Source organism: Pseudochaenichthys georgianus, chromosome 11, assembly GCF_902827115.2.
Source record: "Pseudochaenichthys georgianus chromosome 11, fPseGeo1.2, whole genome shotgun sequence".
Classification (NCBI taxonomy): Eukaryota; Metazoa; Chordata; class Actinopteri; order Perciformes; family Channichthyidae; genus Pseudochaenichthys; species Pseudochaenichthys georgianus.
Window position 1 is genome coordinate 8,177,585 of NC_047513.1, and position 17,578 is coordinate 8,195,162.

At 38.5% G+C, this 17,578-nt stretch overlaps 2 protein-coding genes across 2 annotated transcripts in view; both read right to left on the reverse strand.

Annotated features, from left to right (window-relative positions):
* Window positions 1-10: 10 nt before the first annotated feature.
* Window positions 11-4,326, reverse strand: LOC117455595 (zinc finger protein 706). Its single transcript, XM_034095156.2, has 4 exons — window positions 4,222-4,326; window positions 2,983-3,126; window positions 1,570-1,691; window positions 11-817 (listed from the first exon to the last, which is right to left on the reverse strand). Exons 1-3 carry the CDS (start codon window positions 4,309-4,311, stop codon window positions 1,596-1,598), a joined length of 330 nt encoding a protein of 109 aa, XP_033951047.1. The 5' UTR covers window positions 4,312-4,326; the 3' UTR covers window positions 11-817; window positions 1,570-1,595.
* A 4,037-nt stretch (window positions 4,327-8,363) lies between these two features.
* Window positions 8,364-17,578, reverse strand: part of LOC117454951 (glycogen synthase kinase-3 beta-like) — a 32,117-nt gene continuing 22,902 nt past the window's right edge. The window contains exons 6-11 of the mRNA XM_034094247.1: window positions 17,395-17,525; window positions 16,746-16,950; window positions 16,240-16,335; window positions 15,346-15,532; window positions 14,885-14,962; window positions 8,364-12,740 (exon numbers count right to left, since the gene is read on the reverse strand). Of these exons, the coding sequence (XP_033950138.1) occupies window positions 12,679-12,740; window positions 14,885-14,962; window positions 15,346-15,532; window positions 16,240-16,335; window positions 16,746-16,950; window positions 17,395-17,525 (759 nt within the window). The 3' untranslated portion in view covers window positions 8,364-12,678. The remainder of the gene's footprint in view (window positions 12,741-14,884; window positions 14,963-15,345; window positions 15,533-16,239; window positions 16,336-16,745; window positions 16,951-17,394; window positions 17,526-17,578) is intronic.

The following is a 17,578-nucleotide window of genomic DNA, read 5'->3' on the forward strand; positions in this document are numbered from 1 at the left end:
CGTCAGCATATATATTTCTATTTTCTTTAATCCTTTGAGTCAATTAACATTTTGTTCAACATGTAACAAGCAAACAGCCAAAGGCTGAACAAATAAATGAGCAGAGAGCAAATCTTGTCTTGGTTTAACTGAAGTTGGACAAATATGGTGTTATTGCCAAGATTATGTTGGGAAACATACCCTAAGAGGAGGACATTATCATAAGCTGAAGTGGAAGAAAAACAAACAACAAACAGTGAGATCTGCTGTGTGTTTTAACATGAGGTACAGTTGGTGTTACTGAGTGGACACCGTGGAGCTCAGAGGAGGCAGCGCTGTACAGTCTGACTCATATTCCACATTTTACAATTAACAAAAATAAAAGTAGAAATGAAACAATCAGATTTGAGCCGTTTTAAGATATCTTTCTGTCATTAAACCCTTCTTTTCGGATGGTGTGCACTGATGGGGGGGGGGGGCAACATGTGTATGTGAAAGTTACAGGGTTTAAACTCAACCGCAGAGCCACGTCCACGTAGATGACTGATTCAACATTACTTTTATTCTGTGATAGCAGGCCATTTTGCAGGTCCCCTCCCCCACCTGCAAGGTAGTTTTACATAATAAATATAAAAGTGGGTGCTGGTGTACTTCTGCCCGCTCTTATTGTCTTCTCTTACAAAACACACATGTACGTACACCGCACATCCACATATCAAGCCCCCAGCCCCCTCCATCCCCAAATGATGTCCGTGAATACTGTTGGGTCCCAGTGTCCATCATCAACATCCTTCAGGGTCCTGCAGCGATTCAATGTTTGTCCTTGGTCATTGGGTATCTGTAACAAACAGTTTGTTTTAGTATTATGTTATAGTTGGAAAAATGTAAAAGTGAGTTGTTAATCTTTTTATATTCTTTATAGTCAAGTTTCCTGCTTTTTGTACGAAGGCTGCACCAGATTTCTTTTTTTTTTGTTGCATTTGAACCTCTTTTTGACATTGTTGAATTAAGTTTAAATGTCTTGTCAACTTTTATGAAGTTACCACCCTAAGAAAATGTAAGGTTGCTGTTAGCCCATCTAGTTAGTGCCGGTGTGGGATCCCTCTGTGTTAAAGCAGGAGAGAAACCCGTTTGAAATGCAGTGAAAACCTTTTTGCTTAGGCAGTTGTTTTATGAGGTAAGACCTTGTATGGTAACTCCTGTATTACATTTCTCCCACTGAGGTTCCAAGGTTGATTTAGAGCCAGTGCGTGAATACAAACCAATTTTGGTCCGATGCTGGGGTGACACCAACTCACTAATTAATATGCCATACCTGTAAAAGGTCCCCGACATGGATTTCTATACAATATTTATGTATAATGCATTGAAATAACAATTTCTTGGCTCTAGATCTTAACTGGTTTGCAAGCCTAATCAAATGTGAGTTGATTGTTAACATTCAAAATGGTGCTTAAATATATTTGGTACAGCAGAATTTTGTAGGTTTGGTGAATTTAATAAGCCATTTCTGATCTCATCTTGATCAAATTAATTCTATGAAAACATTTACTTTGAGAGGATTCCTAAAACGTTATTACTCCGTCTTACCTGGTTCAGATCCAGTCAGCAGACATTCAGGCCTGAACATCCACCAGCTCGGGGGGCATGGGGGACTTGGGGTGTTTGCTCTCAAAGTGTTGCTTGAAGGTCTTGGGGTCAGGCATCTGTGTCTGAAAAATAAAATAAAAAAATCATGGTTTTAGTTAGATTTTTTCGGTGGTTGCAAATTAAACACAAAAATTATCTTCATAATAAATATATAGTTACACACACATTACATATTAGGGATGCCAGCGATTATTCGATTTTTCTAATATTCGTTACAGTCTCCATAATCGAAAATTATTTTTAAAATTCAATTTTATTTATATATTTTTTTATTATTATTTATGTTTTTCTTTTTTTCGCGGGGCGGCGAATAATCGATTAATATTCGCCAGGGCAGTCCGATTTTGATCATGGTCAGTTTCTGGCATCCCTATTACATATTCTTACAAATATCCTGTTTCTACTGTGACATTACTTAGAATTTGTTAAACCAGATTAACAAAAAATATATACATTTTAGCAGATTTAATTGCTAGACAACATTTCTTAGTTTTTTCTGTTTTCCAACTGGGATGCAGAGAAAAATAGTACTTATCACTTAAATACAAAACCATCACATTTTACATCACATCATTGTGATTATCCAATTCTGTTAACTGCACAGCACAGCAATTGCAGGACATATCTAACTTTATAAAAATGTAAATTAAACTGTGTTCATAATTAAACATTGACTATTTAAAAACTAACTAGACAATAATATCTAGACAAGTTAAAAGATCTTCTATCAGTGAAAAAATAAAAAACATAAAGTATGGGTTACTTAAGCTTTAAGAGTTCGTCATTACCGCTAAAGGTAATTCACACTGGCATGCATGTTGTGTGGGTAGAGCAAGATATCATCATAAGAGCTATAGGGCAAGAATCTGATTATGAGAGTCATGACAAACTGCCATATTCTGGCACACACACACACACACACACACACACACACACACACACACACACACACACACACACACACACACACACACACACACACACACACACACACACACACACACACACACACACACACACACACACACACACACACACACACACACACCACACACACACACACACACACACACACACACACACACACACCACACACACACACACACACACACACACCACACACACACACACACACTACACACACACACACACACACACACACACACACACACACACACACACACACACACACACACACACACACACACACACACACACACACACACACACACACACACACACACACACACACACACACACACACACACACACACCTGATGAAGTTAAAAAAAACGTTCAGAAGAAAAAGCAAGCCTCAGCGAGATCCGAGCTGAGTCATCGACTGGCACTCACCCGGCAGACGGGGCAGGTATGGACCAGGGCGGCCATTGCTGCGGTCTTCTGGTCAGCTGCCTGGCCTTTCTTCTTGTCTGCTGCCTTCTTGAGGTTCTTCTGCTGAGACTGTAGCTTTTGCTGCCCGCGAGCCATGGCGTTCAACTTTGACATGCGGAAATAAGAGACCAATGATTATTTGAAGGGCACAGATTGTGAGAACAGCTTTTGTTTGCTAACAAAATGACAATAGTGTAGCCTATTTAAATGCAGGATGAAATATATATTTGGGGTGACAAATCTTATTTTACACACATTTGAAAAACAGAATATCCAAGCTGAATTTGTGTTGGGGTTCAGTAGAAACTATTCAAAAGCATCTTAAAATAGTTCAGCAGATTAAATTGTTTCATCAACATTAATAGATGAATGTTACATTAACACAACCAAAAAACAGAATCACACTTCTTCTTTAGAGGTAAGCCTTTGTGTACTCTCTTAAACTGCAGATGCATGGCTAAGAAAGAAAGAAAAAACACAGAAATGCAAGCTTATAGACTTCAAGTAGCAGCTTATAATCTATTTTGAAACCATTATTTATTTACTATCTGTAATGGGTTTTCTTTGATCTGAACCTTCAGTATGTGAGGAAGTTTGCTTTGATTTGATGGTTGCAGGCATGTTGTATTAAACTGGGCCAAGTTAATCGAATAAACTGTCAACTCAGAGGAACTCTTTTTACCATATGGTGGGATATTCCATCATTTTAAACGGTGGTAAATTGGTTGTCTGCATATTTAACCGTATTTTTAAGTGTACTGTAGCTCAGATACTTCCTCTTAAAAAGTATAAACAACATTACAAGTTTTAATATGACTAGAAGTTGGGTTTTTGCGTATGGCCATTTTGTTCGCCAAATGCCAAGTTGGCAATGCTACATTTAAAATGTCGCTTAAGATATCAAACTACTCAATAAATAACATGTTTGTATGTTAACTTGTTTTATCAAGTAATTAGCACGCTGTTAAAAACAAGCGGTTTAGCTTGTTAGCTTAGCATCGTCCAAACAGGCCTTTCACCGGCACCGCCTTGCTAACACTGTTAGCTAAGCTGCCAACGTTAGCCTCTGAGCAACAGAGCAATACCATGTGGAAGGTTAATAAAAACAGTTTCGAATACAACTCGCTGTTAGGTATCGCCAACATAACGTGTGGCTGTTGAATAAATGAATACATATTGAGTTTTTTGAGGCGGATTTACCTTCGAGATTTGACTCTCTCTTCGCTCTTTTGTCGGTCTTTTTTTATGAATGCCAGAGGAAACTTTAAAGAAGGGTTTTAAGGGCCACATTGAGTGAAAACCTGACTGCGACACGGCAGCGCCTTCAGCAGGCCGGGGGAGGAACCGAAACAAATACAGTGGTTTTCAGACTCAATATATTTAAATTTGACTACCATAGGCAGGCGACAACAAATACAAATGAATGCGCCAACATTATATTGAATACATGTTACACTTTAAAGTTTGGACAATATATGTTCTGATAAACTCTTAAAATGTCCCTTCGTGTATGCAGATACAGCTTTATCTGATACCAACTCTTGTCAAGTCTAAGGATGTAAAGTAAAATAAAAGAGTGATAGTATTTGACTTAAAAAAGTCACAAGTTTAAGAGTCTTTCTAGATATTATAAGATAGGTCTTGAATCAAACCACACTTTTGCATTCCAGACAAATGGAGTTGATATGAAGTAACTAATTATCCTTTAGTAAGCTGGCAGAGACATCCACATAAAGTTGTGTTTTTATAAATAGTTTCAGCTGATATACATATGTGATTATAATAGTGCAAAGTGAAGTATCACAAAAATCTGTAATGAAAAATCTGTAATCAGAAATAAAGTGTATATATTCTGAAATCTTAGCATATTTCATCCGTCTCAGCAATTATGAGGTTTCACTGTGAGGCTTAAAACACTATATACTTTTTTGTTGTTGGATTCCCTTGCATTTTCTGCATAAGAAACCAAGAAAGATGAACTATATATTTCATAATAAAAAAGACAATCAAATAACTTAACGGTATTTTTAATTAATTTACTTATTGTTCACAGCTTTTCACAATAAACGTGCCTTCTGTTAGATAGTTGATGGGTTATTTAAAAATGTTTTACTGTGTGAGGAGATACTGCACCCTCCATCAAAAATAAAGCAAATCATTAGAGATCTTTTTCCAAAAAACTTACCATTTGAACTGGTCCAGTGCCAGAGAGGAAGGGACACTTCAGCTCAATGTTCACATTCCCACAGATCAGAGAAATTGCCTGTAAACAATATATGTTGTAACTTGAGCAAAGTGCATGTATGGAAAGACTAAGTCAATAAATAAAAAGGAAAGCATTTTAAAGAAAGAGATGAAGATATCAGGGCTGTAGCTTTTACATTTTTATTTTTCAAATCTGAGAATAATGCAAATATTTTCAATATTTTTAATAACCAGGAAAGCAAAGTGAGACGTAAAGAAGGGGTTTAAAGCATCTTTGGAAATAGATTTGGAATCCAGTCTCGTGTTACACCAACACCTGAACAGTGTAACGTCAGGCTACCTCAGCATCCATCCAGCTCATCTGCGTGTTGACGAAGTATCAAAGCAAAGTATTGTTTCTGGTGTCCGACCCAATTGGGCGACCTGTCAAACATCTCAATCTCCAAAAGAGTCAGGCCGCTTCCTTCATACGGCCACGCAGCCCTCTCTTCTGCTATCAGGAGGAGAGAAAAAAAACACAAGTGATGTAATGTAACTAAGTACCATAATAAAGTCACTTTTTTTTAATTTTACTTTAGTGTATTTCTGTTTTATGCTACTTTATACTTTTACGCCACAACATTTCAAGGGCAAAAATCATACTTTTAACTAATTTAATTACCACTGTTTACATTTAACATATAAAAAACATGATTTGCTTATATTTGAATACAGCATATATTACAAATAAACCCAGTATTTTTACAAAGTCTCTTAAATGTTCCACATTGACAAACTACAACAATAAAAACCTCTTGTATGTATTTTTTTGTGACAAAAACAGAATAATATAATATTCTATAATAATAAAACACTGCAAAAAGAGCCAATCTGCATACTTTAAGTACACTTACGTCTTTACTTCTACTTAAGCAACATTTTTCATTCAGGTTCTTTATTTGTAATGGAATATTTTAAGTCCATATTATCTACTTGTCCTTAAGTTAGGGCTCTGAATCACTTCACATAATGATATTTTGGCAAATCATTTCTTGATTGACTGGATTAGAATCAAAGTTTAAATGTTGTGTCTTCAACGTCTGTGGATTTTGGACAAGATTTATACAGTTAAGGTTTCCACTTCAGCTTAGTAGTAAGATGTTTCCAATTCAAATCTGGGGCAGATTCCCGACAAACATCTTGATTTACTTTGTTTGTTGTGTCAGATTTTTTCTGTTACCTTCAGCCGTGGTTTTTTACCTTTTTGATCATGTGGTTATGCCTCCTTAAGCTTTACGCTACAATATTTCTTGATGAAAACGTGAATTTGAAAACATCATTCATTTCCAGGTCAAGTGTGTAAAGTGATGACATTGTAGACTTTACACATTAATCACTTATTCATTTGAGGGTTAGCGTCTCATTTAATCATTATCAGTATATCTATTATATGTGTAAAATATGTAAAATCAATAAAGATTTTGTTTAAGAATCTGTAACATTTCCATTTAGTAAATGTTGTTCTCTGGACGAGTCTTACCTGCTGCTACGCTCAAACTAAAGGTGGCAGAGAGAAGAAGAAAGAACCTCATCATCGTTTATATTGAGAAATGGAAATGTTATACATTGGACTGAAATGGAGTGAATGTAAAAATCTGAAAATCAAACAAAAACAACATTCAGGTTAAAACAGGTGATTAGAGTATTTGTATATATATATATATATATATAATATCTACATGTATACTTTCTATTTCAACATGTACATTTTCTATTTTATTTTTGTTTATTTCTAGTTTTCTTTTATTGTTAAATGCGTTGTCTTTTATGCTGCCGCAACAAAAACAATTTCCCAAATTGGGATCAATAAAGTACCACATCTTATCTTAGATATGAACACATTCATACATTGTAATATAAATCTTCAAGGTTGAGATGCATAAAATCGGAAAATCTCACTCAGCCAAGTATCTTCCACTTCTGGAAAACTGCAAAAATAAAGACACCTTTATACAAAAAGCAACAGGGAAATACTGTTTGAATTTATAATAACCGGTCAATTCAGAAATGTTTTAGGTAGTTGATTTACTCTTGTAAGATGAATGAATATCTGTTACAGAACCAATGTATCAGTGGAACATTGTGACTCTTACCCAGAAATACTCACCGAGGAGCGTTTATAGGTGACACACGCTGCTGTCTCTCACACACCAGTTTCACAAACACAGCAGACAAAGAAGGAAACCTGTTACTAACCAACAGCAGAGATAGAAGGTATTCAGGTCCTTTACCTAAAGTAAAAGTACTTATAGTTCACTGAAAACAATTGTTAAAGGTCCTTCATTGAAAATGTTACTGTAGTAAATGTATAGTCATGGAAATGTATTTAAAGTATGAAAAGTATCGAAGCTGAATAACGTCTTCTGTGACTGCTGTACTATTATTTATTGTATCATTATTATCATTACTCTTTTTACTATGGGAGTAGTGGTTGAACTCATTTGAAACTAAGAACCAAATATTTGTATCTTTCTGGATTCATCTGTAGACGTTTTTCCCCAATTCATCCTAACTCAATTGATTTTTCTTTTATAAACCCTTCGTATACACATTTCTTTCTCTGTGGTGGCATGGAAAGTGAATCAACTGAACTTCTAACCGACACACCTGTACACAGCACCACTGACAGTGAAATATAGACTGCATTTAACCCAACCTAGTATTAGGAGCAGTGGGCGGCTGTCATATACACAGCAGTGTGGGGTTATGGTGCCTTGCTCAAGGGCAGCTCTGTCTAGGTACGTATAGGCAGATTCCCAGAGCTCAAAACAGTATTTTCCTTTAGAACAAACAAACTTAAAGGTATAGGTAGGTAAGAATGGAGAAACCAGCTTGAGTGCGCTACAATTTGAAAGTAAACAGCCGAAAAAAATGTATTCATTGCTATCGGGATGTTAAGAGCATTCCATGGAATATAACAAGTGTTTCTGAAGTGAATGACCTACCCCACCTTTCACTTGCTGGGGGAAATTGAAAGCAGAGAGGCACAAAATACAAATATGAACCTGAAAATGAGCATAATATGTTTTAAATGCAACTCCTAACCTATATAGGTTATAGAATTGACCTTGAAAGAGAAACAGTGCACACAATCCAAACACAGTTTCATCACTTTATTACAGTAAATGAGTCCATATCATACATACACAGAACAGAGACGGACCGGTTTGTGTTTCTTTCTCTCTCTTTCTCCATCCCTCCCTACATCAGACCACCAGGGCATTGGAGTAACAACCATGAACTGAATGTGACATTTACAAACAACTGAGAATCTGAAAACAAACAAAAAGCTAAATGTCTGAGATTCAGTCAACATTTCTGCCCATTGACAACTGATAGGTCCACACATGTCTCTGTAGCTCATCAAGTTCTGAACGCCATATGGCACGTAATACAAAATGCCCGAGTTGAGTACAAGCTGGACATCAAACTGTACATTTTCTAGCCCAACTAACACTTTAACGATCAGGTCAGGCATGACAAAGCACTTTTTATGAAAATGCCAGTGACCTGTTAGCTTAATCTATATCCTGTTAGCTTTTTTCTCAATACTGCACAGTAATCCGTCACAACAATCACAGTTCTGTTCCAAAATGAGGCTTTTTCATTTCTATAGCTGCTGTTTTAAGACGTTTAGAGCTTAAGAGTATCATCAGAGCTAAATGTAAGATTTTTGTCAGCTTGAACACATTTTCACGAGTGACGGTTACAGTGACTGGGTGTGGTCTATTTACTGTGGAGAGACAAAAGGAGAAGGGGCGAAGGTGACCAAGGCCAAATGAAAATAAAACAAAGTGGGAAATCTTGAATTAGTTTAATTAGAACTAGCATTCGTCTAACAATGATGGAACAGCTCCCTCCACCTGCAGCCTGTCACAGGTCATTTCTTTTTCAGGTACAACATGATTTACAACAATATGAGAGGAATACGAACATCATCATTGCATGTATCATACTGACTGTATGGATCAATAGTAGAAGTAGTTTCGGAGAGAGATGCTGCCAACATGTCACGCCTCAGTGCTTTTGATTTTTAAGAGGTCAAAGTGATGTTAAGGTGAATATATGTTCCCCCCTAAGTGAACACACAGAGCATTTTGGAACAGAAACCCCTTAAAACGTTCATTCCACATCGAGGTGCTCCCAGAGGACAGCTGAGTCACCGCGTTAGCAGCTACGTTACAATTTCCACTAAGAAAGAGAGAGAAAGAGCATCAACAAACATGAGGAGTAGGCTGAGTTTTTCTTCTTTGCTGTATTTACATTTTCAATTGTGAAAGAAAAACAAATTATTTACAAAAATGCACAAACTAAGACTGCTTCATCGACAGGATGAGGGGGGCGGGGAGAAGATATAAACAACTCTGTAATAAAAAGTAAAAAGAGGAAAATAAAAATCAGTGATATTTACACGTGCGATAAGAGGAGGAGAGGGAGGGGGAATGGCTTCGAGATCGGAGGAAGAGACGAAGCAGACATGTTTGATTCCTCTGCGGGGGGGTTACACTTTGTCATGGCCGCAGACAGCTCTGAGTGTGTCGCGCCCGCAGAGATAAACACGATGCTCCCGCTCTTTACAGCAAAGGAAACGGGAGGAAGGGGAAGAGAATGATGTATGCTCTCCACTCTCCTCATACAAAATCATTGTGAGTGTGGTGGAATCCAAACAAAAGCATTACAAAAACAAAACATTGCTGCAGTTTTGAAGGTGGAGGCATGGAAGGATAGTATCAAATATACTATACTACAAGTGGTCTGCACGGCTTACTAAAGATCTGTACTGTTGACGGCTCTAAACCCTACAACACTGGCTGTTCAGACTGCACGTTGGAGAATGGTCACACATCTGGACTTCAATATCTGAGAGACTCTGATAATACATCCTCCTTAACCTGTATACGCTGCTTTTCTCACTCCTAATGGGTCCTCACAAAGATAAAAGCACAAGGCGCACACAAACAGTCACCAAACAGGAAGTCCCCTGCTTCCAATTCATGTTTAACTATATTCACATTAAGCCTTCCACTCTCCTGTGTTTTTGTTTTGAAACTGTTCACATATTTCCAGTGATGGGAGAAAAGTAGCTGCGACATTATAATGCCCTCCTCGGCTGAAATGAAACGACTCCATCACAAAAACAAATGGATGAGTTTACATGAAGTACCCACCCTGTCGAGTTTTAATAACACATCCCAGTACTACTCAGTTCCTCTGCTGCATGTCATCAACATTCACCCAGCTCCTGGACTACATAGGCATTTGTTTCCTACACTACCATCAGGACAAGAAGTCTTTTTATTTAAGCTACAATGGGAATTTCCTCAAATTGACCTTTTGATTAGAGAGCATTTTTCTTAAATCTGACGATACAGTTTAAGGGATCTTTAGTAGGCTTAGTACACCTTATACAGTGTCAAGAATTATATTGTGAAATTAAAACACATTTAAGAACAAGCCTATTTTTTTTTTAACGTCAACATGTCAACAGGGAGCCAACAAGTAACTATAGTTACCACATTTAATTATTTTCGAAAGCTTTAAAATGTTTAAATGTAAAACAAATCAGACTTTTTAAAAACAGTTGCCATATTTCAAAATGTTTGACTTATTAAAAACATTTTGACCACATGAAAGTTACATTTCTTTGTTTTGTAGAAATGTTTTTTTTTCTAATTTACTTTCATTCAAATGATTACGTTAAAGCAGATTTGAGTGGAACACCTTTCTGACCCCAGTGGTGGACTCGGTTTTCTAAGAGCAGTACATTTGGTTATCGTCTTTAGCAAATAAATTCTGGAGCAATTTCTATAAGAAGCATTGATGTTGCGATACAGAATCTACTTAAATAGACAAGCTTCAATATCAATTTATGTTTTTTATTTGAATTATTTAGGACAGTTTGCATCTAATCCTCAATTGAAAACCAATACTTGGCAAGACGGAACAAGCAGTGTCCAGTAATGTCCCACTACTCACATTATGATGACCTTTTGATTTGTTTGCTCAATCCCAAAGGCTTCTTTTCTAAATCTGCACATCCACACTTTCTTCACAACAGGTCTAAACTAATGTATTGCTGATGAACAGAGGCAGGTTAAGGAATATTTATCTGGATGTTTTATATAATTATATCCCAAAATAATATAATAACACATCTGCCCTAATGGAAGTACGATTGATCTTTTAAAAGACAACTGAATATGAAGGGGAACTAAATCTTCGGAGAATTTCGGTAGATTGGAAATCTGGGAGAAAAATAAAATCTGATAACATTTGTCAAAACGACCGTTAACTGTTAATTAGGTACTGGTTGTTTTATTCAGTATTTTACACTGGAATCTTTTTAATGGCGCCCACCAATCAAAAACGCTGCTAAAAGTTCCGTGTGAAAAAATCTGAGTCAGATTTTGGGCTAATAGTATTTTTTAGGGAAGTAGAATATGCTTCTCCCACTTGGAGCGTGATGTTTTTTAAATGCCAGCTTAAGCAAAGTGAATCCATACAAACTTATTATTAACATACTACATGTTTAAGAGAGGGACAAACTTAGTAATGGAACGGTTAGACATTAGGAAGTGGTATTAGATCATTTTTAACCAAACAATGTGAAACATGGTGACACCAGTCCAGTCTGTTCAGAGTAATGCAGCCACTGAACACATTCACCTCCAAAGCAAACACTGCGACCTGCTACTGGTGAGGTCTCCTACCCTACCTGCCGCTTCATTCAAGAAGACTTCAGACCTAACATCAGGCTGGGCTGGTAAAAATAATGTGGCTGGAGGATTAAGGGATTTATTATTCCCTGCATCCACTCTCCTGCCCTGAGTTGAATGAAACATCCTTTACCCTGATGACCTGTGGGGGCCAGTTCTGATCTCGGTCAGGCGGGGTACAGTTCAGATGGAGGGAAACTGAAGCGCATACAAAAATAATCTGAATAACAAAACAAAAAAACCTTATATAGCCCAACTGTTGTCTGACCACATGATGCTTTCAATTTGCCAAATAAATAAAAACACAAATATTAAGAAGGGAAAAAAATGTGAATTTAAAAAAACGTTTATATTACAGAGGACCAGCCCCCACTATTGAACCTTCACAGACCACCCGAGCAGCAGCGAGATGACTGTTTGTGTGTGTGCGTGTGTGTGTTTGTTTAACAAACACCTGCCGTGGTTTGGACCCTGGCAGCTAAATAACTAATGTTTGTTTGTTCAATGCATTTACTGTACAAAAACAGATCATCTAAGAGGAGAGCAAGCAGCATGGAGGAAAGCAGGAGTGTGTGTGTGTGTGTGTGTGTGTGTGTGTGTGTGTGTGTGTGTGTGTGTGTGTGTGTGTGTGTGTGTGTGTGTGTGAGAGAGAGTGTCTGAGATAAGGGTGAGGCTGGCAGGCAGGTGGGAGGCTGCTTCAGATGCTGTTCAGGGATCCTGGTACTGAGCTGTGTTGAGATGAATCTGAACCAGTACCATCTGAAGAAGAGGAAACAAAGACAGTCAGTGGAACATTCACGGTTCAGTTGACAAAGGATCCGACAGCAACTTTTTTTTGTATCTCCAAGCCTAATTTAATACAGATGTAACTAAAAACATAGTTTGAAAAGATACATAAATGTGTTATTTAAGTTTCTTTTTAATAGGGATGCTCCGATCGATCGGTCACCGATCGAGATCGGCCGATACTCACTCTCTACCGATCGATCGGTGCTCTCTAAACATGCCGATCGCATGACGTAAAATACATGACACTTTTCTCTGTGTGCGGCAAAACAAGCTCGACAAAATGGCTTCACCGGTCTGGCATTATTTTAAGGTGTCCGAAAAAGACAGTAAAATAGCGGTATGCAACGTGTGTGAGAAGCAGAAATCCTGCAGCTCCGCCCCCGCCGGACCGGTAAGCGGGACGAACACACACACACACAGGGAGAACCAGACCGCAGTTCATTTCCTCATATTCCAAACGAGAAATTACGGTAGCAAATCACCCGGTTCTTTACGACCAGAACTATTAACGGGATACAAACTGGAGGAACCAGGCATGGAGGGAGGTGGCAGAGACAGTGGGTGAAACTGGTAGGTTTTCGCCTGTTTGGGGAGTTTATATATATATATATATAAATATATTAGGGCTGTCAAACGATTACATTTTTTAAATCAGATTAATCACATCTTAAAAATTAATTAATCATGATTAATCACCATTCGAACTATGTCCAAAATATGCCATTTCTTTATGTATATTCTTGTGGGAATGGAAAGATAAATGAAAGAAGGCGGATATATCCATTTAACATACAGTATCTATGTTTATTATAACATTTTTCTGCGTGTCAAAATGAAAGACAACCCACACACCTATCAATCATCAAACCGTGGGGTCTTAATTCATTACGTATTGATTTCTATCAACGGGGGAGTAGGCTACTTCAGGAAAGTCGACAGAGAGGGGGGGGGCGGCGGCTAGTGGAGTACTTCGTGACCACAGAGTGTGAACGTTGTGATCAGCTGTTTTAGCGCTGTCTCCCTCCGCAGCCGGTTGGCGTAGTTTTGGCACAGTTCCGTTGTACAGACCGACGTTAACAGCAGCCTGTCTGTGCACACGGAGACCGACTCTGTCGTCCGGTGATCTAACCGCCTTCTGGAAAAGCTTCACAAGTACGTCGGTACGCAAATGCGCTTTGTGACACAAGTGACGGTACGCATTCCAGATTACGCACATAATCTGCGTACCAGTTAGTTATGTGCACCCATGTACTACAGCAAAAGTATTCTCCGTCGGGACTTCCTGCAACAACACCACCCGGCGATCGGCCCCGAAATTGGTGATCGGAGCATCCCTACTTTTTAATATCATTTTTATGAGAGGAAAGGCTTTAAATAGGAGAACCATTTGATGGTTGAAATAAAGGACAGTAAAGGTATCTGGAATCTTGAAAAAGTATTTGTTCACATTGGTTGAAGAGAGTGGTCGATTATAATCAGTGTCTCCTTATTTTAAAACCAATAAGGTATTTAACCCACAATGTGTGCATTCAGAAATCTCTTATTTCTGAATAAGCGACCAGTATTTCATGTCTATTCAGTTCATGACATGTGTTGTTGATTTCATATGGAATACTGCCATCTTGTGTTAAAAAACAACATCAATCTGGTTACATCAAGACATATATAGTTACAGAGCCGCTGACTACAGTGGCGGCCTCTGGGGCGGACCAAGCCCCCAGACCCAATCAAAGAACAAAACGAAATTGTTTATTTACCTAATTATGCACCGTTTAATTTCAGCACAGTGTTATAGTCTCCAATATGATTGCGGCCATTTAGAGTTGGGCTAGTTTCTCTCCTCTCCTTTTCTCTCTCATGTGCTTTACAGAGGGTGGAGCTTTTCACAGGAGCTCCGTTTAAACAATATGAGGTTCAAGTGCATGCAGGAGGAAATTACACTGTGGCGATATCATTAAATGTGTTAAATCAATTGAATTATACATTGTCACTCGTCTTGATTTTTCTTGCAATAGTTTTCAATTGCCACCTAATCTTAACACTTTTTGTTCATCCGCTACATAACAATGATATTTCAGTTCAATTATAAAAACATTAACAGAATAGTTTCTCACCGTGGGCGGAGGCAGCTGAATGGGAGCGAGCGTGAGGAGGAATGAGGGTCGAGTTCAGCTGGGGCTGGATGGACAGCTCTGCAGGGAATAAAGAGAGTTTGATATTTAATGATGAGTCATATCAGGAGGAGAGCTTCACACAACAATAGGGTAGTGTATTTATTTCACCTCCACTGAGGTTCAGCGTTGCCCAAAGCAAAGCAGCAGGCACCACCTGATTGTGTTTCTCTGAACAGATGGTGAGGACTTTGACAGTCAACACATTAAAACAAAGACCTCTTCTGTGTATTTCAATGTGTTACTATTCAATCACAGAGGCGGCTACAGGGCCGCAAAACGTTGAGGGCTCTGGTTGTTTGAGAAGCAGAAGTGTTTTGCAAGTGGAACCAGCTGCGAACCAAACTAGCCGCAGCACAGAGAGAGAACGGAACCAATCTCAGTGGAAAGGGGTAACAATGTACCTGTGGTGCTGAAGTTGAACAGCATGGGCAGGTCTCGACCGCTGGGCAGTCGTGTGTTGGGAAGGCGCAGCTCGTCGAAGAAGGCGTGAGAGCAGGCCTCTAGAGGGGAGAACCGCGAGGCCGGCGTGTACTCCAGCAGCCGGGAGCACAGAGCGATGGCCTCGGGGGGGGTGCGGGGTTTAAACACCTGAACAACAACAAGAGTTCAAAATCATTTCCACAAGAGACAACATCAAGCCTCAAATTAAATAAACAAGTCCTGTGGGTATTGTCCACAGTATCTGACCATTGCATGTATGATATATGTGTAATGCGTGTATATGTAAAAGCGCTTTGAGTCATTGAAAAAGCGCTATAATAAATGTAAGGAATTATTATTAAGTATTATTTTTCAGTTTAAATTGAGCAAATTGTAGAACCCCAGAAAGAAAAAACTAAAAAGCCCCGACAGAAGAGTTCTGAATATACAAAAAGAATAAGCAGGTATTCAAGTAGAAAGCTATCTGCTCTGTAGTAAATGTTTAAGGGCCACTTCTCTTGGTTTTACATTGCTGCTGTACTCTTGAGGTGTCAAAGGTTTAATCGACTTTCAGAAGGAGGGCACTAAAGCCCTTCAACTCGCAGATTTAAATAGACTGAGTGGGCAACAACACGGCCACAGGAACTCTCAACATTTGTTCTGACACACACTTTTGGAATAAAGACCTTTGCATGTGTACAGAAGAGAAGAATTCCTCTACCCATAACAGCACCGAATATATGCCAAAATATAGCTCCGTTTACCGATTTTCTTTCTCAATTTCCATACAGGATTCATTCTACATGTCGGACATAAGAGGCCCGGTGAATACTGAGGGACTCTCCTGCTGGTTTGTCCTCAGCTGTTGTTCTTACCTTGGTCCATGGGTGAGCTTTGATCTGAGGAAACTTGAACTCTGTGTAGTTTGGATTCATCTCTCGGATTTGTTCCCTAGTTGGGGTTCCTAGCACCTGAGGACAGATGAACAGACGAGTATCAGCAGAGTTTAGATGTGATTCACTGTGATTATTCTCGCAGTCTTTCATGATATCAATTCTTCAAAACAAAAATAATAAGCCATCACAATCTGGAGTAATATCGTTCCGTGACGCTCATTGCAAACAGGAATTACAAGTGGCACTACCATCAATTCAGCACAGAGATATCTATACAAAACACACTACTGTATATATTCAAATATACAAGTTATATATTGTAGTACAATGTGAACATTTTTATTTTAACCTCGTGTTTATTAAAATAATGTTATTTGATCTATTTTGGATATCCTTAATGTCACTTTATATGTTTATGTAAATATTCTATTATATTATATATCCCACATTACTTCATAACTTCTTATGTTTTTAAACACACTCACCTTGATAATCTCTACGAGCTGGTCCACCCCGCTGTCCCCGGGGAATATGGGCTGTCCGAGCAGCAGCTCAGCCAGCACGCAGCCTGCTGACCAGATGTCGATGTTTGCAGTGTAGTCCGTGGCACCAAAGATGAGCTCAGGTGCACGATAATACCTCGAGCAGATATACGACACGTTGGGTTCACCGCGGATCAGTTGCTTGGCGCTAAGGAAACACAAGAAATCAAGGTGTTGAAAATGTGATCTATTGTGGAGGGAATCAAGAGTTTGTTTGAACTTAACAATTTGATATGGTTAAACTTGTTCAAGTCAAAGAAGATAAATAAATAAATATTGCTGTGAGATACAAAGAAGGCAACAAGCTGACCCTGTGGTCTGTATCAGACCATAATGCTTACAGTGATCAGCCCTTTGAATCCTTATCGGAGCACCCTTTTTAAGAAGTGGGTCTGCCTCTTTTTATACAATCCCATCATGCCCTTGGGCTGTTTGAAGTCCTAGACGTGAATTAACCTATTCATACGTTATCGGCAATGTCACACAGGCTGAAATCCCATTAGGCAATAGATACAGATCAGTTTCATTCACTTTTTTCTACAAACAGAAACATCTTTATTTTTGCTGCTGTTCAAACTATTTTACATCTCACCTGCCAAAGTCACACAGCTTGAGGATAGCCGTTTCTGGGTCTACAAGCAAATTTTGGGGCTTGATGTCTCTGTGACACACGCCTTGGGAATGGATGTAAGCCAGACTGCGGAACAACTGGTACATGTACACCTGCGGAGGTCACAACATAAGGAAAAACAGTTATAATAAAACATTTTTTTAAA

Coding starts and splice junctions, on each gene's coding strand:
- LOC117455595 (XM_034095156.2), bottom strand. CDS start 4,311: ATGTGGCCCTTAAAACCCTTCTTTAAAGTTTCCTCTGGCATTCATAAA. Junction 3,127..4,221: donor GAGAGAGTCAAATCTCGAAG/GTAAATCCGCCT, acceptor CGCATGTCAAAG/TTGAACGCCATGGCTCGCGG. Junction 1,692..2,982: donor ATACCTGCCCCGTCTGCCGG/GTGAGTGCCAGT, acceptor TTTATTTTTCAG/ACACAGATGCCTGACCCCAA.